Source organism: Oncorhynchus masou, chromosome 5, assembly GCF_036934945.1.
Source record: "Oncorhynchus masou masou isolate Uvic2021 chromosome 5, UVic_Omas_1.1, whole genome shotgun sequence".
Classification (NCBI taxonomy): Eukaryota; Metazoa; Chordata; class Actinopteri; order Salmoniformes; family Salmonidae; genus Oncorhynchus; species Oncorhynchus masou.
Window position 1 is genome coordinate 75,237,120 of NC_088216.1, and position 25,796 is coordinate 75,262,915.

General features: G+C 45.0%; 1 protein-coding gene across 5 annotated transcripts in view; it reads right to left on the reverse strand.

Moving 5' to 3' along the window:
- Window positions 1-810: 810 nt before the first annotated feature.
- The window catches only part of LOC135540247 (E3 ubiquitin-protein ligase TRIM62-like), a 44,625-nt gene continuing 19,639 nt past the window's right edge, over window positions 811-25,796 (reverse strand). For 4 of the 5 annotated variants that reach the window (XM_064966788.1, XM_064966787.1, XM_064966786.1 and 1 more), the window contains exons 3-6: window positions 20,799-20,894; window positions 14,488-14,813; window positions 10,810-10,925; window positions 811-3,242 (exon numbers count right to left, since the gene is read on the reverse strand). In XM_064966788.1, the coding sequence (XP_064822860.1) occupies window positions 2,689-3,242; window positions 10,810-10,925; window positions 14,488-14,813; window positions 20,799-20,894 (1,092 nt within the window). In that variant the 3' untranslated portion in view covers window positions 811-2,688. The remainder of the gene's footprint in view (window positions 3,243-10,809; window positions 10,926-14,487; window positions 14,814-20,798; window positions 20,895-25,796) is intronic. The other variant, XM_064966789.1, reaches the window with a different exon arrangement.

Sequence of the window (25,796 nt, forward strand, 5' to 3'; positions counted from 1 at the left end):
TGTAACTGTAGATGAAAATGCAACATCCTGGTGGTCTGACTGACATGAACAAAGGCTCTCTGTTGTTGACTGCGCCGTTGCCAGGTCCACAGTTCCCCTGTAATGATGCAACTGCTATCAATCTGCCCCAAAATAGCATGAATAATTATGCATGAGGCCATCAAACTACAAGCAGCTCTGCCATCATAAAGTGGCCTCCAACAACAGCAATGATGTTAAATATCTGGCTAACCGTTGCTTCTTATTTCCGACATTCACTTTAAACAGTTTCATAATGATTGTAAATCAAATCTCCCTTTTTTTTAAGAAGGCATTCTGAGATCTCCAGGCGTTCTCCCCAGATACAGGGGACAGACAGCAGACAGGGAGACTGTGCGTGAGGGATAATTCCCGGTAAGGCTCTTCCGTGCGGTGAGGTTGTATGGTGTTCAGATTACAGTGTGATCCATCACGGGGTTACTCGCAGATTTCTATTCATCTAGTTGAGAAATGCCTCAGCACGTGAATGAGAGGAACAGTGAACAAAGGGAGTCTCTGGCTTGCCGTGTAGGTGAGGCTTTCACAGGGCTGGGAGATGGTTCATCTCAGCTGAAATATGCACCTTGACACAGAATGTATGCTAACAAGCTTGCACACAGGCAATTTCTCTCATACTGATATCTTGTAGCTGCTCTCTAATGGAGTTCTGTTAGGCATTCTGTGTAAGCATTTCACTTGCATATTGTCCAAGGACTCAAATGTATTAGAGCTTCATGTTAATGTACCAGTATGTGTGTCAGCGTGTTTCTAAAGGACAAAGTCAATGAGACATTGGTTTAACCTGTCTTTAATTGTACATGAAAACATTTGTTATGGACCTCTAGCAGCAGAAGCACACCAGAGTATGTTCGCACAACAATGGGTGCACAGCGGCCATCATCCAAAAGACACAATCCTCATTAAAAAGTGTTCATATAAATGGTCATTATTATGACCCCCACCAGTTACCCACCACCACCCCACAATAATCATCTCCTGCTTGGTGTCCATATCACAGGACAGCAGTCTTGCTTCAAATATGGTTCTGCATCATACTGCACATACTGTACTCTTCAGAACATACCAACAAAGTAGTGAACTGCCCCAGTTCTTCAAAGTGAACAAACACGAGGCGGGGGTACAGATGTGATATTTTATCACTTCACAGACGAGGCCAGAACATACATTTTCCACCAACATGCACACATACTGTACAGCACTTTGAGATATCAGCTGATGTACGAAGGGCTATATAAATACATTTGATTTACTAACATACAAACAAACACACACACTCACCCCCCTGGCTCTCTCCGTGCTGGACTTTGTATAATACAAAAGCTTGTCCCTTAGCAATCTACAGGACTGATCTTAAATCAGGGGATCACAAGAGCACTTGAGGCATATGGGGCAGGAGCCAACATGAACTGAGCCTCAAAACATATCAGTGTATTCTGTTTACGCTGCAACAGCCTTATGGAACTAAATGGATGTTAAAAGAATACCAATAGACCAGGGCAGTATAATAATGTACTGTAATATTGTTCTCCTTGGCCATTTGTATATCCTTAAAGTCATTAAACTATTTAGACAACCTATAAATATATTAAAAAACATTGTATCCATAGCATTTACTAGTTTCAACATATTTGAAGAAAAAAACAGAAAGAGACAGAATGGCTGATTAAAAACATTCTAGAGCTCATTAATTGCAGCGTCATGCTGCTCGAGTCGTAAGTGGTCTCTGCCCCATAGGCCAAGTGTAAATCAGCAGATGTCAAGATTCATTTATTGATATTGACCTCTGACACCTACAATGCGATGACGAGATGTCATGGAAGGGAGGAGGCAGGGAGATGGAATCAGGAATGTACGAGTGTTAACACTAAGTGAATAAATAACCACAGGTACAGGACAGCTGGAGTAGAGCGCTAGCGTGCTGGAGGTGAATAAACCAACAAAGCCTCGGTGGGGAAAGGAGGGAGCGGTGAGGACAGCAAACACTACTACAGTGACGATCACTAGACCACACGGACCATGATTCTGCCGTTCCAGCACGTCTTGGACTGACTGACATTGTCAACGATGGAAAAGTGCACGTGTGACCCGAGGGAAAATAATCAAGAGCTGCGACATCATTTTCATCAGTAAAAGGTACAGGTACATGGAGGGACATGGAACAGCACTCACTGCCACCACGATGGGCGTTCACTCACAACTGCTAACTATGCCAAAGAAAAAGGACCATAGGGGTGTCAGAGCCCTTGGGCTTGTGCAAGGTGGTCCTCAGACAGCAACAGCACACAGAGGTCCCCCCCCCACTAAACCATTGTGGGATGACATTATGCAGACAGTCTCTCCTTACACCAGTGAAGAAGCTAACCAGGGCTCAGTTGGAGCGATGCTGCTGGAGCAGCGTTCCAATAGTCTTTCCCAGGTGAGAATAGTGAGGAACCACACCGACAGGCAAAAAGAGCAGGACACACAAACTTCCTGTCACCCGCAAACCAGACAGAAAAACATTCCAGTCATACACCCTGTTCTTTTTCTCATATTCCTTCATTTTAAAACTAGTTGTCTTTAGGATCGTAGTTATATCATCATCATCCTATTGTCAGGTTAGGGTTGAGGTGAGTGATCTGATCTGTCTAGTGACACTGTGTGTAGCTCTTATAGACGCACAGTGTTGATTCTCAGCGGCTGAACATTCTTGCCGTTGGCATGGCTCTGCCCGGGGCTGAAGTAGGGGCAGAGCTTGGCCGGGAAAGTTTTCTCCCTGTAGGTGTACAGCCAGGACATGTCGTCAGCATTGTAGAACACCAGCAGGCCCTTGGGGTAGTCCAGGTACACGCCCACCTTCTCCAGCTTGCTCTTGACGTTGAGGCGGGTCCAGGGCTCGGTACAGGCGCTGTACTGGTTGCCGTCGTGCATGACAATGCAGTAGAAGCCGCGGCTGGGCTGGATCTGGATGCTGCCCTTGCGGCTGACCGTCTCGTTGGCCACGCCGATCATCCACTGGGTCTTCTCTGACACCATCACCTCCCAGTAGTGCACCCCGGAGCCGAAGCCCTCGGCCCCCAGCACAGACACCTCCACGTCGAAGCGTCGCGGGGAGTCCTGCAGTGGCTGGGGGTGCAGGTTACCATAGGCTACAATGGTGCAGTCATCTGATAGGATGAGCCTCTGGTGGGCTGTGACGGGGTCTAAGGTCAAAGCTGCTGGCACTACGGAGAGAGAGAAGGGACACATTATGTATGGAGATACAGGGTTAACGTGGAGCCTCACCAGAGACAAGCAAGCAGTGCTAGCCCAGATAAAGACAGTTACAGGATACAGATAAAGACATTTCTTGAAATACTGTTTGCCAAGAGAAACACGTATAAAATATGTTATGAGGACGCTCCCTCTCTGACAGACACTAGCTCCAGAACTGCTGTGTTATGAGGACACTCCCTCTCTGACAGACACTAGCTCCAGAACTGCTGTGTCATTTGGTGCACTCCATTTTCACTATCAACACTGTACTGTCTGAGTTCTATGCTGAGGCAGTGAAAATATCCTGGCATCCCATTTCAGCCAGTCCCTAAACTGGAGAGGGGTCCTGACGTCAAGTGCATACAAATTGATCTCCAAAACGTTATATTTAAAAAGTGATACACCAGATGGATGGGAGAGGACCAAGGACATTCTGTTTGGAGGGAGGAGCTGAGCTGTGTCAATGGCACAGTCTCTGTCTGCAGTGGTCACTATAGGTTGACTGACTGTAGCTTCAAGCTGGTGTTTCTGCTCTAGCAAAAATGAGCTGATGCAGCTGAAGGACCCTATCAGGAACAGAATAAGGGACTGTCAATGGTGTTGGGATGACTCGTGGGTAGCCTAATCTCTTGTAATACACCCTACATCTACTGTTATCATATTTCAGGTAATGAAGAATTCATGAAAAATGATTTACAGCCGCCATGTTTGGGACTGTTGGTTCACACACTGACAATGCTAAAAACTGAAAATCCCCTGGAATTCTCACAAAAACCACAAGATGTGACAGATTTTTCTCAACAATTCCTCTGGCTGCCACAAGTCTCGATCAACTACAAATTTCCTGTTTCATACATTTTTTTGGTCATTTAGATCCAATGATTATTATTATTTTTATATACATGAAGGGAAACCTTAAGATAAATCATCCACTTGTTTCGAGAGAAAAATATTGATTGTTTTTGAGTAAAGTAGTAATATGTTAGGTTAGTATGTTGGGGGCGAGATGGGCATCTCGCCCCTTTATGATTGATCATTTGTTTCTAGCTGTAATTTTGGCACTGGCTAGCCCAGTAAGCTAACTAGCAACCTCACTAACCGAAAGTCTGAGGTGAAATAACCGCTTACCAGCTCGTTCGCATAAGCCAATGACTGCTAGCATAGCTAACCCCCAGTTAGCAGGATTACGGTTAGGGGTCAAAGTTAAAATAAGGGCCAGGGTTAGACTTGCAGGCATAGACTGGTTTTATGGTTTCATGAAGCAGCACACAGAATTATCCATCCGTATCCCACAACATCAACCTCTGCCACATCCACCACCACCCACAGGTCTCCGGTGATCTTGCTCTGAACGTCAGCACTCATTTTAGGAAATAGAAAGTAGCATAGTGTGATTAAAAATAAGTGTTTATTGAACCAATACTCATGAGTTGTTTATTTGTTAAAAAGTACAAGTTCTACAACAACAAACAGCAGCAAAGGTCATTTGGGGTTGTCCCCCAGGCCAAGGATACAGGAGGCCAGGCCTAGGCAAAGAAAGGCTGAGTCGGCTATAGTCCTGGAGGACAAGTCAAAAAACTAAGAGAGAAGGAAGAAAGCAAAAGGGAGAAAAAAACTGACCCTGGAAAACCCGGTGACATGGGAGAAAGCTGTGGCGCCATTGAAAAAGGTTGTTCCAGGTTCCAAAATCATGTTACCCCGGTAGCTGGGCAAAATGCCCCTTCCCTAAAAAACACATTTAATAATTTTTTTAATATATATTTTTTTAAGTCAACTGTAGCCATTTATTTTCCTTTATAGTTTGTTACCATAAGCATGGCCATCATCCACCTACAGAAGGTGGAGGGAGGGGGCATCTTACCCCATGTTACCCTACATTCAAAGTACCCTGGCCTCCACGGTTTGATGTTGTACTCCATGTCATGCAATGGTACGGAAATAGAGCTGTGGTGGGAGGTGGGAAGCAGTCTTTATACAGTGCCTTGCGAAAGTATTCGGCCCCCTTGAACTTTGCAACCTTTTGCCACATTTCAGGCTTCAAACAAAGATATAAAACTGTATTTTTTTGTGAAGAATCAACAACAAGTGGGACACAATCATGAAGTGGAACAACATTTATTGGATATTTCAAACTTTTTTAACAAATCAAAAACTGAAAAATTGGGCGTGCAAAATTATTCTGCCCCCTTAAGTTAATACTTTGTAGCGCCACCTTTTGCTGCGATTACAGCTGTAAGTCGCTTGGGGTATGTCTCTATCAGTTTTGCACATCGAGAGACTGAACTTTTTCCCCATTCCTCCTTGCAAAACAGCTCGAGCTCAGTGAGGTTGGATGGAGAGCATTTGTGAACAGCAGTTTTCAGTTCTTTCCACAGATTCTCGTTTGGATTCAGATCTGGACTTTGACTTGGTCATTCTAACACCTGGATATGTTTATTTTTGAACCATTCCATTGTAGATTTTGCTTTATGTTTTGGATCATTGTCTTGTTGGAAGACAAATCTCCGTCCCGGTCTCAGGTCTTTTGCAGACTCCATCAGGTTTACTTCCAGAATGGTCCTGTATTTGGCTCCATCCATCTTCCCATCAATTTTAACCATCTTCCCTGTCCCTGCTGAAGAAAAGCAGGCCCAAACCATGATGCTGCCACCACCATGTTTGACAGTGGGTATGATGTGTTCAGGGTGATGAGCTGTGTTGCTTTTACGCCAAACATAACGTTTTGCATTGTTGCCAAAAAGTTCAATTTTGGTTTCATCTGACCCGAGCACCTTCTTCCACATGTTTGGTGTGTCTCCCAGGTGGCTTGTGGCAAACTTTAAACAACACTTTTTATGGATATCTTTAAGAAATGGCTTTCTTCTTGCCACTCTTCCATAAAGGCCAGATTTGTGCAATATACGACTGATTGTTGTCCTATGGACAGAGTCTCCCACCTCAGCTGTAGATCTCTGCAGTTCATCCAGAGTGATCATGGGCCTCTTGGTTGCATCTCTGATCAGTCTTCTCCTTGTATGAGCTGAAAGTTTAGAGGGACGGCCAGGTCTTGGTAGATTTGCAGTGGTCTGATACTCCTTCCATTTCAATATTATCGCTTGCACAGTGCTCCTTGGGATGTTTAAAGCTTGGGAAATCTTTTTGTATCCAAATCCGGCTTTAAACTTCTTCACAACAGTATCACGGACCTGCCTGGTGTGTTCCTTGTTCTTCATGATGCTCTCTGCGCTTTTAACGGACCTCTAAAATCAAATCACATTTTATTTGTCACATACACATGGTTAGCAGATGTTAATGCGAGTGTAGCGAAATGCTTGTGCTTCTAGTTCCGACAATGCAGTAATAACCAACAAGTAATCTAACTAACAATTCCTAAACTACTGTCTTATACACAATGTAAGGGGATAAAGAATATGTACATAAGGATATATGAATGAGTGATGGTACAGAGCAGCATAGGCAAGATACAGTAGATGGTATCGAGTACAGTATATACATATGAGATGAGTATGTAAACAAAGTGGCATAGTTAAAGTGGCTAATGATACATGTATTACATAAGGATGCAGTCGATGATAGAGTACAGTATATACGTATGCATATGAGATGAATAATGTAGGGTAAGTAACATTATATAAGGTAGCATTGTTTAAAGTGGCTAGTGATATATTTACATCATTTCCCATCAATTCCCATTATTAAAGTGGCTGGAGTTGAGTCAGTGTCAGTGTGTTGGCAGCAGCCACTCAATGTTAGTGGTGGCTGTTTAACAGTCTGATGGCCTTGAGATAGAAGCTGTTTTTCAGTCTCTCGGTCCCAGCTTTGATGCACCTGTACTGACCTCGCCTTCTGGATGATAGCGGGGTGAACAGGCAGTGGCTCGGGTGGTTGATGTCCTTGATGATCTTTATGGCCTTCCTGTAACATCGGGTGGTGTAGGTGTCCTGGAGGGCAGGTAGTTTGCCCCCGGTGATGCGTTGTGCAGACCTCACTACCCTCTGGAGAGCCTTACGGTTGAGGGCGGAGCAGTTGCCGTACCTGGCGGTGGTACAGCCCACCAGGATGCTCTCGATTGTGCATCTGTAGAAGTTTGTGAGTGCTTTTGGTGACATGCCGAATTTCTTCAGCCTCCTGAGGTTGAAGAGGCGCTGCTGCGCCATCTTCACGATGCTGTCTGTGTGAGTGGACCAATTCAGTTTGTCTGTGATGTGTATGCGAGGAACTGAAAACTTGCTACTCTCTCCACTACTGTTCCATCGATGTGGATAGGGGGGTGTTCCCTCTGCTGTTTCCTGAAGTCCACAATCATCTCCTTAGTTTTGTTGACGTTGAGTGTGAGGTTATTTTCCTGACACCACACTCCGAGGGCCCTCACCTCCTCCCTGTCGGCCGTCTCGTCGTTGTTGGTAATCAAGCCTACCACTGTTGTGTCGTCCGCAAACTTGATGATTGAGTTGGAGGCGTGCGTGGCCACGCAGTCGTGAGTGAACAGGGAGTACAGGAGAGGGCTCAGAACGCATCCTTGTGGGGCCCCAGTGTTGAGGATCAGCGGGGAGGAGATGTTGTTACCTACCCTCACCACCTGGGGGCGGCCCGTCAGGAAGTCCAGTACCCAGTTGCACAGGGCGGGGTCGAGACCCAGGGTCTCGAGCTTGATGACGAGCTTGGAGGGTACTATGGTGTTGAATGCCGAGCTGTAGTCGATGAACAGCATTCTCACATAGGTATTCCTGTTGTCCAGATGGGTTAGGGCAGTGTGCAGTGTGGTTGAGATTGCATCGTCTGTGGACCTATTTGGGCGGTAAGCAAATTGGAGTGGGTCTAGGGTGTCAGGTAGGGTGGAGGTGATATGGTCCTTGACTAGTCTCTCAAAGCACTTCATGATGACGGAAGTGAGTGCTACGGGGCGGTAGTCGTTTAACTCAGTTACCTTAGCTTTCTTGGGAACAGGAACAATGTTGGCCCTCTTGAAGCATGTGGGAACAGTAGACTGGTATAGGGATTGATTGAATATGTCCGTAAACACACCAGCCAGCTGGTCTGCGCATGCTCTGAGGGCGCGGCTGGGGATGCCGTCTGGGCCTGCAGCCTTGCGAGGGTTAACACGTTTAAATGTTTTACTCACCTCGGCTGCAGTGAAGGAGAGACCCCATGTTTCCGTTGCAGGCCGTGTCAGTGGCACTGTATTGTCCTCAAAGCGGGCAAAAAAGTTATTTAGTCTGCCTGGGAGCAAGACATCCTGGTCCGTGACTGGGCTGGATTTCTTCCTGTAGTCCGTGATCGACTGTAGACCCTGCCACATGCCTCTTGTGTCTGAGCCGTTGAATTGAGATTCTACTTTGTCTCTGTACTGACGCTTAGCTTGTTTGATAGCCTTGCGGAGGGAATAGCTGCACTGTTTGTATTCGGTCATGTTACCAGACACCTTGCCCTGATTAAAAGCAGTGGTTCGCGCTTTCAGTTTCATGCGAATTGCGCGAATCTCTGGTTAGGGAATGTTTTAATCGTTGGTATGGGAACGACATCTTCAACGCACGTTCTAATGAACTCGCACACCGAATCAGCGTATTCGTCAATGTTGTTATCTGACGCAATACGAAACATGTCCCAGTCCACGTGATGGAAGCAGTCTTGGAGTGTGGAGTCAGCTTGGTTGGACCAGCGTTGGACAGACCTCAGCGTGGGAGCCTCTAGTTTTAGTTTCTGTCTGTAGGTAGGGATCAGCAAAATGGAGTCGTGGTCAGCTTTTCCGAAAGGGGGGCGGGGCAGGGCCTTATATGCGTCGCGGAAGTTAGAGTAACAATGATCCAAGGTTTTTCCACCCGATTGCAGAACACAGGATCCGCGTCGCGAAAAACATATTCTTGGTCGTACTGATGGTGAGTTGACGCTGATCTTATATTCAGTAGTTCTTCGACTAAGCCTAAGATGACCTGGGGTACTAATGTAAGAAATAACACGTTAAAAAAAACAAAAAACTGCATAGTTTCCTAGGAACGCGAAGCCAGGCGGCCATCTCTGTCGGCGCCGGAACCTCTGAGACTATCACAGTGCAGGTGCATTTATACGGAGACTTGATTACACACAGGTGGATTGTATTTATCATCATTAGTCATTTAGGTCAACATTGGATCATTCAGAGATCCTCACTGAACTTCTGGAGAGAGTTTGCTGCACTGAAAGTAAAGGGTCTGAATAATTTTGCATGCCCAATTTTTCAGTTTTTGATTTGTTAAAAAAGTTTGAAATATCCAATAAATGTCGTTCCACCTCACGATTGTGTCCCACTTGTTGTTGATTCTTCACAAAAAAATACAGTTTTATATCTTTATGTTTGAAGCCTGAAATGTGGCAAAAGGTCGCAAAGTTCAAGGGGGCCGAATACTTTCGCAAGGCACTGTAACTATACCTTATAGAGTATGAGTCTACAAATCTGTGTTGGCCTGGCATGGCTGGAGGCTGCCAGCTACATGTAGTTTTGCGGGTTAACTGTGGGTTACGGAGGGAGATTGGTTGTAGCACTCCACCCCAGCCTGCTCCACCACCTTTAGTTTTTTTGTTCAGTCATTATGGAAAACTGAACTAGAGGAACAATGGCGGCTTGTTCTCCTCACTCACTCCCAAACATAGAGGTGGTTTAGAATAAAACAGAGGGGAATTTGCCAAATCGCAACCTTGTTCCTCGGTAGTTACATCTTACAGTATAAACAGGAGGCATGGCCAGCAGCCAGCAGGCAGGACAATGTCTTTACCACACAACGACACTCTCTCTTGCACACATACAAACAAATGCATTCATACCCCCTCTCTCACACAGTCAGACACATACATGCTATTTTTCTAATTGGGAAACACAGATTTAAAAAAGGCACCGGTTTGAGAGAAGAGATAGTTTAGGGGAGTAATAAGTCTATCATCTGATGGGATGGAAAGGCGTTGTGCCGTCACCGTGGCAGCCAGTGGTGATGGATTGGAACCAATTGTTTCATTTGGCAAGCAGTCAAGGGAGGCCAAGAAACCACCCTGCCTTCTCACCAGCTACAGGCCAAAATGGTGAATCTATTGAAGGAGTGAAATATTCCTTGGTGCATTATTTTCAATAACCTTCTCTAAGAGTGAGTGATGGCTGGGGGCTTAGGGAGAATATGAGGAGGGGGAGAAGAGGAGAGAGAATAGCTCATCATCAACTCTCCTAGCAGAGAAGGGCATCTCAACCCTCCAGCCACCATTTTCTCATCACGCAGTTCCTAAAGCTCAAACATTCCATCTATTTTAATGCAGGATTAGCTCCCACTGTGTAAGTCTGTTCCAAGGTTACTATTATTTCCTTGTTCCGTACAAGGCATTCATTTAAAGCCCAATTTAAAACTCTATCTATGCTACCCTTCCATGGTGGAAGACAACGATTTGTATCATTACTGATTGACGTGTTGAGGTGTTTGGGAGTATCTAACAATTCATAAGAGGTTCCTGTTGAAGCCCATGCTGTTACACAGTTTAATTGGGTGAGGGTTAACGGTAACCATAGGTGGTGCATACCTGGTGAAATATCCTGAAATAGAGACTTCCATATTGTGTACTGCAGGGGCCCCATGTACTTGGAGGTCGGGAAATCTTCATATGTTAAATTGGTCTCATGTATCTTTCCTTTTATCCTGTGGGGGGAGAAGGACAATCAATGTCATTGTCAATAATCTACTCTTCATTCACATCTCTTTGCGCCCTCTGTGAGATGTCTCTAGTAACTGCACCATTTTCTCTCTATGTTGTTGATTAAAGCATCCGTCAGGCTCTGGATGCCCCAAGGCTTAATGTTCTACAGCACTGTAGATTGACATGGGTGAGAGGGGGAGGGGGGGGGTGTCAGGGGTCAGCTGTAATGCTATTACTGTATCAACCCCCACATTAGTCATTTTCATCACTCCCACATGAAGCCTTGGGTTCAGACAGGAAGAGGTGGTTTTCCCACTAGGGATATGCATCTTTCCCTTTCAAGAAGATTCGATATGTATCTAGATGCCTGGGATCTATTCGGCCTAGTCTCAGGATGGTAAGTTGGTGGTTGACGATATCCCTCTAGTGGTGTGGGGGCTGTGCTTTGGCAAAGTGTGTGGGGTTATATGCTTCCTGTTTGGCCCTATCCGGGGGTGTCATCAGATGGGGCCACAGTGTCTCCTGACCCCTCCTGTCTCAGCCTCCAGTATCTATGCTGCAGTAGTTTATGTGTCGGGGGGCTAGGGTCAGTTTGTTATATCTGGAGTACTTCTCCTGTCCTATCCGGTGGCCTGTGTGAATTTAAATATGCTCTCTCTAATTCTCTCTCTCTTTCTCACTCTCTGAGGACCTGAGCCCTAGGACCATGCCTCAGGACTACCTGACATGACTCCTTGCTGTCCCCAGTCCACCTAGCCGTGCTGCTGCTCCAGTTTCAACTGTTCTGCCTGTGATTATTATTATTTGACCATGCTGGTCATTTATGAACATTTTGGCCATGTTCTGTTATAATCTCCACCTGGCACAGCCAGAAGAGGACTGGCCACCCCTCATAGCCTGGTCCCTCTCTAGGTTTCTTCCTAGGTTTTGGCCTTTCTAGGGAGTTTTTCCTAGCCACCGTGCTTCTACACCTGCATTGCTTGCTGTTTGGGGTTTTAAGATGGGTTTCTGTACAGCACTGAGATATCAGCTGATGTACGAAGGGCTATATAAATACATTTGATTTGGCTCCGATACAGGAACAATAGGCTTCAGTTTGATTAGATTACGAATCAATGCGGATTCAATGCACTAACATGTGTCGCATAAACACAATCATTTTCCATTCTAAATTAAAATCTGCTGCTGATGGAGCTCATGAGCTGGTCTTCCCTGAGCTGGATCTGTCGGAGCTGACGTGTGTGTATGTATGTACTGTGTACTATATACAGTTCAAGTCGGAAGTTTACATACATCTTAGCCAAATACATTTAAACTCAGTTTTTCACAATTCCTGACATTTAATCCCAGTGAAAATCCCTGTTTTAGGTAATTTTGGATCATCACTTTATTTTAAGAACGTGAAATGTCAGAATAATAGTAGAGAGAATGATTTATTTAAGCTTTTATTTCTTTCATCACACTCCCAGTGGGTCATAAATTTACATGCACTCAAATTAGTATTTGGTAGCATTGCCTTTAAATTGTTTAACATGGGTCAAACGCGTCGGGGAGCCTTCCGTAAGCTTCCACAATAAGTTGAGTGAATTGTGGCCCATTCCTCCTGGAGGGATGGCGTAACTGAGTCAGGTTTGTAGGCCTCCTTGCTCACACACGCTTTTCAGTTCTGCCCACAAATTGTATATGGGATTGAGGTCAGGGCTTTGTGATGGCCACTTCAATACCTTGACTTTGTTGTCCTTAAGCCATTTTGTCACAACTTTGAAGTTTGCTTGGGGTCATTGTCCATTTGGAAGACCCATTTGCGACCAAGCTTTAACTTCCTGATTGATGTATTGAACTGTTGCTTCAATATATCCACAATTTTTCTCCCTCATGATGCCATCTATTTTGTGAAGTGCACCAGTCCCTCCTGCAGCAAAGCACCCCCTTAACATGATGGTGCCACCCCCGTGCTTCAGTTGGGATGGTGTTCTTTGGCTTGCAAGCATCCCCCTTTTTCCTCCAAATATAACGATGGTCATCATGGCCTAACAGTTTATTTTTGTTTCATCAGACCAGAGGATATTTCTCAAAAAAAAGTACGATCTTTGTCCCCATGTGCAGTTGCAAACCGTCTTCTGGCGTTATGGCAGTTTTGGAGCAGTGGCTTCTTCCTTGCTGAGTGGCCTTTCGGGTTGTGTCAATATAGGACTCGTTTTACTGTGGATATAGATACTTTTGTACCCGTTTCCTCCAGCATCTTCACAATGTCCTTTGCTGTTGTTCTGGGATTGATTTGCACTTTTCATACCAAGGTAATTTAATCTCTAGGAGACAGAACGCGTCTCCTTCCTGAAAGGTATGATGGTGGTCCCATGGTGTTTATACTTGCGTACTATTGTTAGTACAGATGAACGTGGTACCTTCAGGCGTTTGGAAATTGCTCCCAATGTTGAACCAGACTTGTCGAGGTCTACAATTGTTTTTCTGAAGTCTTGACTGATTCCTTTTGATTTTCCTGTAATGTGAAGCAAATATGCACTGAGTATGAAGGTAGACCTTGAAATACATCCACAGGTACACCTCCAATTGACTCAAATTATGTCAATTAGCCTATCAGAAGCTTCTAAAGCCATGACATCATTTTCTGGAATTTTCCAAGCTGTTTAAAAGCACAGTCAACTTAGTGTATGTAAACTTCTGACCCACTGGAATTGTGAGTGAATTAGTGAAATAATCTGTCTGTAAACAAAAATGACTTGTGTTATGCACAAAGTAGATGTCCTAACCAACTTGTCAAAACTATAGTTTGTTCACAAGAAATTTGTGGAGTGGTTGAAAAATTAGTTTTAATGACTCCAAGTATGTAAACTTCCAACTTCAACTGTAGATTTTCTGACCGACGCATACTACATTTGGATTGGATTGGTTTGGGGTCCGTAGACCGATACACGTGTTTAAGATACAGTTGTATCTGTGAATTGTTACCTTCCTATTTTAACCACTTTGAAGCCCTTCTCAACCCTGCCTGGGAAAGCTAGGGCTGCACAGCTAAACATTGATCATCTTGAGGAACATTGAAAAAAAAAAGAACAGGGTGTTCAGTGAGGCAAGGCTAACCATTCACCTGCTGTGCGTTTAAGTGACTTAGCCTGAGGAGAAACCACAACCTTGTCAAGCCTGTTCTCACAAAGTTAAAAAGAAGTATTGAAAACTATGAGATGGCAAACCTGGATATCAGTTCATTCTTCACTCAGTCCTATCAATGCCCTCTGGACTGGTTGTTAGAATGCCTACTGATGCAACAACATCCTCAGTCAACCTTATCAATCCCTCTAAGATCTTAAATACTTCAACTCTATTCCCTTGAGCCCACTCTTTCACAGATTTCAAATAATGAGCCCTGTATATCTGGCCTGTTAAGCCATCTGTCAGAGACCTGGGATAAGCCTCATTGCCTAACTCTGCACTTTCACTCCAAGATATCAATATCCTGACGATGAGCAGAATGGATTACATTCAGGGGATGGTGTTATGTTAGGAGGGTAGTATAACATAACCTCAGACAGCATACTATCTTACAAAAGTTTAGGACTGTGGCTGTTTGGAAGAACAGCTGATCCATGGTCAGTCAGACAGTAAGCAGAGCACCTCTCGGAGGTGAGGGCAATGCCCTCCAGGAATTCATGGCGGCCTGGCTCGTTGAGGCGCTCCTGCAGGATGCCGATGCCCTCCTTGACGTCACGCAGCTGCTGGCTGAAACGCTGGATCTTGTGCTCGATGTCGGAGAGAGTGCGCGCTGTATCAGTTTCCAGCTCCTCCAACATGGCCTTCTGGCGCTCGTGCAGAAATCGCTGCAGATGCTCAAACACCTCGCCGATGGTCGCACGAAGGCCCTTGGCCGACGACTGGAACGAGAGAGAGCGAGCGAGAGGAGACGGGGACAAGAGAGATGAGAGAGCGGAGGGGACAAGAGAGATGAGAGAGAGGAGGGATGAGAGGTTATTTATTTACAATGAAAGTGCAGGTTATGCTACAACCATTAAGCATCATTATCAAATCAAAAAACGAATCTAACTATGTCACATGCGCCGAATACAAGTGAAGACCTTACCGTGAAATGCTTACTTAAAAGCCCTTAACTCTTCTTGAAGTGTTGGTTCAGAAAATATTTACCAAATAAACTAAAGTAAAAAATAATAAAACACAATAACAAGGCTATATACAGGGGGCACCGGTACCGAGTCAGTGTGCGGGGATACAGGTTACAGGTCATTTGTAGATGTAGGTAGGGGTGAAGTGACTATGGGGGGGGGCAATGTAATAGTCCGGTGGCCATTCGATTAATTGTTCAGCAGTCTTATGGCTTGGGGGGGTAGAAGCTTTTAAGGAGCCTTTTGGTCGTAGACTCGGCGCTCCGATACCACTTGCCATGCGGCAGCAGAAAGAAAAAAATACAGTCTATGACTTGTGTGGCTGGAGTCTCTGACAATTTTATGGGCTTCCCTCTGACACCTCCTATTATATAGGTCCTGGATGGCAGGAAGCTTGGCCCCAGTGATGTACTGGGCTGTTCGCACTACCCGCTGTCGCGCCTTACAGTCAGATACCGAGCAGTTGCCATACCACGTGGTGATGCAATCGGTCAGGATGATCTCGATGATGCAGCTGTAGAACCTTTTGAGGATCTGGTGACCCATGTCAAATCTTTTCAGTCTCCTGAGAGGGAAAAGGTTTTGTCGTGCCCTCTTCATGACTGTCTTGGTGTGTTTGGATCATGATAGACTAAGAAACTTGAAACTCTCGACCTGCTCAACTACAGATGTTAAATGGGGCCTGTTCGGCCTGCCTTTTCCTGTAGTCCACGATCAACTCCTTTGTCTTGCTCACATTGAGGGAGAGGTTGTTTTCCTGGCACCAGACTGCCAGTTCTCTGACCTCCCTTTAGGCTGTCAAATCGTTGTCGGTGATCAGGTCTAACACTTGTGTCGTCAGCAAACTTAATGGTGTTGGAGTCGTGTTTGGCCACGCAGTTGTGGGTGAACAGCGAGTACAAGAGGGGACGTGGCAGACGTGTTGTTGCCTACCCTTACCGCCTGGGGTGGCCTGTCAGGAAGTCCAGGATCAAGTTGCAGAGGGAGTTGTTTTGTCCCAGGGTCCTTAGCTTAGTGATGAGCTTCGTGGGCACTCTGGTGTTGAACACTGAGCTGTCGTCAATGAACAGCATTCTCACATAGGTGTTCCTTTGACCAGGTGGAAAAGGGCAGTGTGGAGTGCAATGGAGACCACGTCAGCTGTGGATCTGTTGGGGCGGTATGCGAATTGGAGTGGGTCGAGGGTATCCGGGAGGATGCTGTTGATGTGAGCCTTGACCAGCCTTTCAAAGCATTTTGTGGGTCCCAATGTGAGTGCTACGGGGCGGTAATCATTTAGGCAGGATACCTTCGCTTCCTTGGGCACAGGGACTATGGTGTTCTGCCTGAAACATGTAGGTATTACAGACTCAGTCAGGAAGAGGTTGAAAATGTCAGTGAAGACACTTACCAGTTGGTCCACATATGCTTTGAGTACACATCCTGGTAATCCATCTGGCCCCACAGCTTTGTGAATGTTGGCCTGTTTAAAAAGTCTTACTCGGCTACCGAGTTTGTTGTCACACAGTCAACCAGAACAGCTGGTGCTCTCATGAGCATAAAAAGGCATTTAGCTTGTCTGGTAGGCTCACGTCACTGGGCAGCTCGCGTCTGGGTTTCCCTTCATAGTCCGTAATAGTTTTCAAGCCCTGCCACATCCAACGAGTGTCAGAGTCTGTGTAGTAGGATTCAATCTTAATCCTGTATTGATGCTTTGCTTGTTTAATTATTCGTCTGAGGGTATTAGCGGGATTTCTTATAGGCGTCCGGATCAGTGTCCCGCTCCTTGAAAGCGGCAGCTCTAGCCTTTAGCTCAATGCAGATGTCACCTGTAATCCATGGCTAATGGTTGGGATATGTATGGACGGTCAACTGTGGGGACGACGTCGTCGATGCACTTATTGATGAAGCCGATGTCTGAGGTGGTATACTCCTCAATGCCATTGGATGAATCCCGGAACATGTTCCAATCTGTGCTAGCAAAAAAGTCCTGTAGTGAAGCATCCGTGGCATCTGACCACTTCCGTATTGAGCGAGTCACTGGTACTTCCTGCTTTAGTTTTTGCTTGTAAGCAGGAATCAGGGGGATATAATTATGGTCATATTTGCCAAATGGAGGGCAGGAGAGAGCTTTGTATGCATCTCTGTGTGTGGAGTAAAGGTGGTCTAGAAATTTCTTGGTAAAAATTTGGTAAAAGTGATATAAATTTGCCTGCATTAAAGTCCCTGGCCACTAGGAGCGCTGCCTCTGGGTGAGCATTTTCTTGTTTGCTTTTGGACTTAGAGTTGGTTGAGTGCGGTCTTAGTGCCAGCTTCGTTCTGTGGTGGTAAATAGATGGCTACGAATAATATAGATGAGAACTCTCCTGGTAAATAGTGTGGTCTACAACTTATCAAAAGGTACTCTACCTCAGGCGAGCAATACCTCGAGACTTCTTTAATATTAGACATCACGCACCAGCTGTTAGACAAAAAGACAGACCCCCACCCCTCGTCTTACCAGACGTAGCTTCTCTGTTCTGCCGTTGCATTGAAAATCCCTCCAGCTCTAAATGATCGGTGTCGTAGTTCAGCCACAACTTGGTGAAACTAAGAATTATAATATCTTATATGTCCCGTAGGTAGGATGATTCATAAATAATCAATTTTATTCTTCAATGATTGCATGTTAGCAAGTAGAATTGATGGCAGTGGGAGTTAACTGGCTCTCCTACAGATTCTCAAAAGGCAGCCTGATCTGCGTCCCCTTTTCCTCTGTTTTTTCTTCACCTAAATGACGGTGAAATGTACCTGTTCCCGGGAGAGCAGTATATCTTTCTCATCAGACTCGTCAAAGGAAAAACCTTCTTTCAGTCCGTGGTTACGATCATGTAAAACGTCAGCCATCATCTTAGGCTCCATCTTAACAGCTGGGGGGTTTGAGCCCTGAATGCTGAATGGCTGACAGCCGTGGTGTATTTGTATACCACGGGTATGACAAAACATTGATTTTTACTGCTCAAATTACATTGGTAACCAGTTTATAATATCAATAAGGCACCTCTGGGGTTGGTGGTATATGGCCAATATACCACGGCTAAGGGCTGTATCCAGGCACTCCGCGTTGTGTCGTGTATAAGAACAGCCCTTAGACGTAGTATGTTGGCCATATACCACACCCCCTCGGGACTTATTGCTTAAATAGAAAACTTATGTCTAATCAAGTGCCTCTGCACTCTTAAGCTACTGCCTTACACTTGACAAAAGTCAGTAACACAATGGCTTACTTAATAAGGCACAAGAAGGGGTGTGGTATATGGCTAACATACCACAGCTGTGGACTGTTCTTACGTACGACGCAACGCAGTGTCTGGATACAGCACTTAGCCGTTGTATATTGGTCATATACTAGAAACTCCTGGAGGTGCCTTATTGTTATTATAAACTGGTAACCATAGTAATTAGAACAGTAAAAAGTTGTGTCATCATACCTGTGGTATACAGTCTGATATACCACAGCCTTCAGCCAATCAGCATTCAGGGCTCGAACCACTCGGTTTATAAAAACCTCTTTAGCACCTAACATTATGTAAATTTATTGACTGAAAAAAAATCTGTCTAACAGTCATAGGCAGGGCTTCTAGGGACAATCCCCATCTGCTGTTATAGATCATCAAACATATCAATACAAAATGTTCTATCATAAGAAAGGCCTATATAGAGAGCATTAGGAGTAGAATAGGGCAAAGCTCAGCCTCACTAGTTGGTTGGGACAGTGGAAGAGGCCCTAGAGCACAGTTAGTCACATTGTGCTGTTTTAATAGTGGTACTGCTTGTGAGATCGAAAGCATGTTTAAAAGGCTGATGCTGTGGGGTCGGCTGGGGACAGACAAGCTGTGTGTTGAAGGCAACATTTACAAGGCCAGCGGATAGTCAGTGAAAAGGATGCTATTATTGGAAGAGCAGTGCTCTTGATGAGGGGAAAAGGAGCGGAAGCTGAGGAGAGGAGAAAGTGGTGTGAATTGGAGAAATCGTGGGGAAATCAAGGAGGGCGCTGGACTTGAAGAGGAAATGAATCATCTCCAATGCTAACAGCAACAGTAGCAGCAGAGACACAGAACAAAGAGAGGAGATCCAAGAGGCTCAGTCCAGTAACAACTGGGGAGGGAGCAGCTTCTCATGCAGGGCTTTTGTCTGTCTGTACAAAGGAAACATTCGCTCTGTTCTACTAGTCTCTACTCCTCTCCATCACAGGGGAACACCAGGGAGCAGGGGTAGCAGCATCAGAATCTGGGTTTTATTGCTACTGCCTGCCATAAATCAATTTCACTCCAGCAGCAAGCCTGTTCCTGTAGGAACCTAGAAGCAGGCAGATATTCTCTCTGTGCTGCTGGGAACTTTAAGCCTATTAAGATCATTTATCTCCAATACAGAGCAGGGCAGGAGTGGGATGTGAGTGTGACAGTGAGAGGAGGACAGGACTGATGAGGCCTGCAGCAATGCAGTAACCATGTGCCAGTCTTCTCCAGAAGGGTGTTATGGCTATGGCAAGGTGGATATTTAAAGCTCATATTAAGCCTACAGGAAGAGGAGGCTGGGTCTCAGAGAAGACGCTCGTTAAATCAGACAAACCCCCACAGCCAGAGAATCAGACAACGTCTGCTCTTCAGACAGGGAAGGGGATGCCCCTAAACACATGGGCCCAGGACTGGAACTAAACTAGAGCACCAGAACCAATATAAACCAATTCAGTGACAAACAGCAGTGTTGGGGGACATTTAAGTCAAACCAAAACAAGGGTATTGGCAGCCTCACCCTACTCAAAGTTTCAGTTTCAACACCTTCATGTTCCAGGGGAGAGAAGGGTAGAGACAATTATGCGTGTTTGAGGTGGGCAGTCTCCCATTTCAGAATTACATAACATAATTTGTGGGTGCTTTGATCAGGTCCTACAAATCAATTCCTATTTGGATTCTGTGTGTGGTCAAGCAGGAAGGGCAGGTGAACAACAGAGCATTTCATTGTCATCAACCTAAATGTATTGGAGAGGCAGAGAGATCGATTTAGTTCCCCTATGGGCCTCTTCCAGGCAACGCACATCTCTTCGGACAAATGGATGCAAACCTAATGAGATGGACTGATTTATAATGGAGGGGCTAGAAGAGCTCCAACAGGCAGTCAGCTGAAGGTGACGGCAGGATGGCAGTGGAAGCAGGCAGGTCTGCCTTGCTGGGCCAGAGACATTTTAAGTCCTGCAGACAGGAAGACGGGAGGGCGCTGGCTGGGTTGGCGTGCCAGGGAACAGCCAGCATGTAAACAGAGGAAAGAACGACACCCTTCCAAATGACAATTGCCGCTGACGGCCCACACTCATTCTGTCAGACAGCCCTGCCTTTGTGAATCTCAAAGTCATCAAAGGGGGAAGAGATGAGACAGAAAAGGTGATTGAGGAATACCTGTTGTATTGAGTGGCTGCTCTTGTTCCACTGATTAAAACAGGGTGTATAGATTAAAGAGATGCTCAATAAACCAATCAGTTCAGTACAGACTCAGGTGGAGGGTGAGATAGAGATACGATGAGAGACAGACAGGAACAACTCGACCATTAACTTGGTCTCTAATGGGTAAAAAGGCTCTCTAAGTTAGCTTGGTCTAAGTGAATGTTTGTACTTGGTGTGTTACCTTGGCCTCAGTGAGTAGTGCTTAGTGTGTTACCTAGGCCTCAGTGAGTAGTGCTTAGTGTGTTACCTTGGCCTCAGTGAGTAGTGCCTAGTGTGTTACCTTAGTCTCAGTGAGTTGTCTCTGCAGTAGCTGCAGGGCCTCTGTGTGTCCCTTCTCACTGTCCTGCAGAGTGGCCAGCTGCTCCTTCATCTCCCTCTGCAACAGAACATATCAGACAATATATTAGCAAGCACGAAAGAGAGCGAGCGCAAAAGAGCCAAAATGAACTGGGTCTGAGGAACAGAGGTTTCCAGAGAGGGTTCCATCAGAGAGAAAGTGGGTCTCTGTGCTGCTGTCCCCCGGGCCCAGTCTAGACAGAGGTCCCCCGGGCCCAGTCTAGACAGAGGTCCCCCGGGCCCAGTCTAGACAGAGGTCCCCCGGGCCCAGTCTAGACAGAGGTCCCCCGGGCCCAGTCTAGACAGAGGTCCCCCGGGCCCAGTCTAGACAGAGGTCCCCCGGGCCCAGTCTAGACAGAGGTCCCCCGAGCCCAGTCTAGACAGAGGTCCCCCGAGCCCAGTCTAGACAGAGGTCCCCCGAGCCCAGTCTAGACAGAGGTCCCCCAAGCCCAATCTGCTGCACACAGTGACTTGAATTCTAAAAGCAACATAATCCACTTAGACAGAGGCACAGGCTCATATGACTGGAATTGCTAAGTGTCAGAAGTGGAGCAGGGGGACTTCAGGTGCAGGGCTTGAGAATGTGTTGAATGTCATGCTGCCAGTGAAGATCACTGCTAAGCTCTCCTCCAGTTCCAATAGTCCAGAGGGATAACAGAATTCTACATGGGACTGTCAGTAAAGAGGGACAGAAGGGGTCATTTAGCTGCTGCTGTGGAAAGTACTGAGAGGAATATCAATGCAGCAATGGAACATTTCTTCCTGTTGACTGTCAAATATTCAAGCCAACAGTCTTCAAATTCAGTTCTCCGCTCTTTGGCACAGAAACAGGCCATGTACTTTGGTTTACGATGTGCTGACGGAAGAAGCCCATTTCATTGGTTATAATATTGGCTACAAAATAGATGTGGTAGACATGTGGGTAGTTTCTTTCTATACAGCTTTGAATGAGCCTTTTCAAAGACATGGACTAAGTAAAACAATCTCCCAGTACTGAGATGGAACGTGGCTTTACATTTTAATGATAGAAAGACTGCAGTACGGTCAGCAGGTTCTATTTCTCTCAGGGCCAGCTCCAGCCTGCAATAGGTCAGAGGGCACTCTCTTCTTACAGGCTATGGACCAATCCGAAGAGAGGAGCGCCGTTTACACGGGATTCTGCACTGCCAGGGACCTCACTCTTGTCTCACTGGATGTTGTATGCAATAGTAAGCAGATCATTGTATCGGCCTATAGCATCGAAAAAATTAAGAATAATCTTGCTTCAAGATACTAACCGAGAGGGGCAACACTGTCCCATGCCATTTGAAACTGCAGTCTGTCTGCTTTAAGGAGTCAAATCAAGCTGTATTTATACAGCACATTTCAGACAGAATGCAACACAATGTGCTTCACAGGAAAAACAAATGAAAATCAAAACTTCAATATTTACTACAAAACATACATAAGAGTATAAAAAAACTAAAGAATAACAATAAAAAAAGGAATAAAAGCCTCCTAAGGGGAAAAAAAAGCTAAAAAGGCAGCCCGAGACTCCTCCCCCTGACCATCTCAGCAGGCGGACCAAAGTCTGATATGATATTTCCCCCAGGATGCCGAGCGGCAGGGAACAGGGTCACGGTTGGTTGTCTAGATTATAAACCTAACTAATTTCTCACACACCCCCCTCCCCCTTTCTCTCACATTAACAGCTCCAGGCAACATCTTAGAAAATGAGATCATTGCCTCACATTTCCTAAACACGCACAGGGGCTTAATATTTTCCCCAAACGTTCCTGCCAGCTGCAGTCCTTACTAATACAGCAACTTGCTTAGTAGCTAAAGAGGGTTACTGGCTTCAAACAGGCTGCCTGCTCTGAGGAAGACAGGAACAAAACAGCCCCAGCCCCAATCGCAGCATGAATGAGCATCACACAGGACTTCTGGAGTTCAACAGGTGCTCAATATATATATTTATATTTTGTCAGGGTTTTGCATGCATACATATAGTTAAAGTCTGAAGTTTACATACATCTTAGCCAAATACATTTAAACTCAGTTTTTCACAATTCCTGACATTTAATCATAGTAAAAATTCCCTATCTTAAAGTCAGTTAGGATCACCACTTTATTTTAAGAATGTGAAATGTCAGAATAGTAGAGAGAAGGATTTATTTAAGCTTTTATTTCTCTCATCACACTCCCAGTGGGTCAGAAGTTTACATGCACTCAATTAGTATTTGGTAGCATTGCCTTTAAATTGTTTAACATGGGTCAAACACGTCAGGTAGCCTTCCGTAAGCTTCCCACAATAAGTTGGGTGAATTGTGGCCCATTCCTCCTGACAGAGCTGGTGTAACCGAGTCAGGTTTGTAGGCCTCCTTGCTCACACACACTTTTTCAGTTCTGCCCACAAATTTCCTCTGGGATTGAGGTCAGGGCTTTGTGATGGCCACTCCAATACCTTGACTTTGTTGTCCTTAAGCCATTTTGCCACAAACTTTGGAAGTATGCTTTGGGTCATTGTCCATTTGAAAGACCCATTTGCGACCAAGCTTCAACTTCCTGACTGATGTCGCTTCAATATATCCACATAATTTTTCTACTTCATGATGCCATCTATTTTGTGAAGAGCACCAGTCCCTCATGCAGCAGAGCACCCCCTCAACTTGATGCTGCCACCCCCGTGCTTCACGGTTGGGATGGTGTTCTTCGGCTTGCAAGCCTCCCCCTTTTTCCTCCAAACATAAGTGTCATTATGGCCAAACAGTTCTATTTTTGTTTCATCAGACCAGAGGACATTTCTCCAAAAAGTACGATCTTTGTCCCCATGTGCAGTTGTGAACCGTAGTCTGGCTTTTTTATGGCAGTTTTGGAGCAGTCCTCTACCTTGTTGACCGACCTGTCAGGTTGTCGATATAGAACTCGTTTTACTGTGGATATAGATGCTTTTGTACCTGTTTCCTCCAGCATCTTCACAAGGTCCTTTGCGGTTGTTCTGGGATTGAATGCACTTTTCACGCCAAAGTACGTTCATCTCTAGGAGACAGAACGCATCTCCTTCCTGAGCAGTATGACGCCTGCGTGGTCCCATGGTGTTTATACCTGCGTACTATTGTTTGTACAGATGAACGTGGTACCTTCAGGCATTTGGAAATTGCTCCCAAAGATGAACCAAACTTGTGGAGGTCTACAACTGTTTTTCTGAGGTATTTTCCCATGATGTCAAGCAAAGAAGCACTGAGTTTGAAGGTAGGCCTTGAAATACATCCGCAGGTGCACCTCCAATTAACTCAATTAGCCTATCAGAAGCTTCTAAAGCCATTACATCATTTTTTGGAATTTTTCAAGCTGTTTAAAAGGCAGTCGACTTAGTGCATCTATGCCTTTTCCAGTATGATGGAGCACCTTGCAATAAGGCAAAAGTGATAACTAAGTGACTCGGCGAACAAAACATCGATTTTTTGGGTCCATGGCCAGGAAACTCCCCAGACCTTAATCCCATTGAGAACTTGTGGTTAATCCTCAAGAGGCAGGTGGACAAACAAAAACCCACATGTTCTGAAGCATTGATTATGCATGAATGGGCTGCCATCAAAAAAAATCTAAAGACACTGAAGCAGCAGACTTTGTGAAAATTCATATTTCTGTCACTCTAAACTTTTGGCCACGACTGTACATACACACACATACAGAAAGTTGATTTCTTCAAACCAAGCTGCTTACCTATTGCAGATTCAGTCTTCCCAGCCTGGTGCAGGTCTACAATTTTGTTTCTGGTGTCCTTTGACAGCTCTTTGGTCTTGGCCATAGTAAAGTTTGGAGTGTGACTGTTTGAGGTTGTGGACAGGTGTCTTTTATACTGATAACAAGTTCAAAACAGGTGCCATTAATACAGGTAACGAGTGGAGGACAGAGGAGCCTCTTTGTTTGTAGGTGACCAAATACTTATTTTCCACCATAATTTGCAAATAAATATATTAAAAATCCTACAAATCCTACATAGTTGAAGTGTACCTATAATGAAAATTACAGGCCTCATCTTTTTAAGTGGGAGAACTTGCACAATTGGTGGCTGACTAAATACTGCCCCACTGTATGTATGTATGTATGTATGTAAATAGACGTGTGTGTGTGTGTGTGTGTGTGTGTGTGTGTGTGTGTATGTGTATGTGTATATATATATATATATATATACACACACACAAACATACACTTCTATTTCCATACATTAAAGAAAACTAAAAGGTTGGTTTGTTCTGATTCCATTCACTAAAGCAAAGCCAAAAAAACTTGCTCAAGCCTAGGTCATAATTCTGTCAGGCAGCAGACATGAAGGCTAAACACACTGCTCTGAACTGATAGCCGGTACAGCGGTCTACAGCAGCGGTCTACGGCATGGGCCGTGGTGTGTAAATCAGTGTGTACAAGAACACAAACCTGCCGCCTAGTCTACACCGAGTCTGCTCTCAGACCCAGTTACACAGGCAGACACATACAGTGCCTCAGAAATTATTCACACCCCTTGAGTTATTCCACATTTTGTTGTGTTACAGCCGGATTTCAAAATGTATTAAATATAATAAAAGTGAAAACATGTTTTTAGAAATGTTTGCAAATGAATTGAAAATGCAGAAAATAATCTAATTTAACATTTAAGTATTCACTTATCCAGAGCGACTTACAAATTGGTGAATTCACCTTCTGACACTCCAAGTCAATACTTTGTAGAAACACCTTTGGTAGCGATTACAGCTTTGAGTCTTCTTGGGTATGTCTATAACAGCTTTGGGGATTCTCTCCTTTCCTTCCCAAAATATTTTTGTTCTCAAGCTCTGTTACGTTAGACAGGGAATCTTCCAAAGTCTCTTTGCCTAACCAAAGCCCAAACTTGAATTCAGGCTGTAACACAAAATGTGGAATATGCCAAGGGGTATAAATACTTTCTGAAGGCACTGTGTAT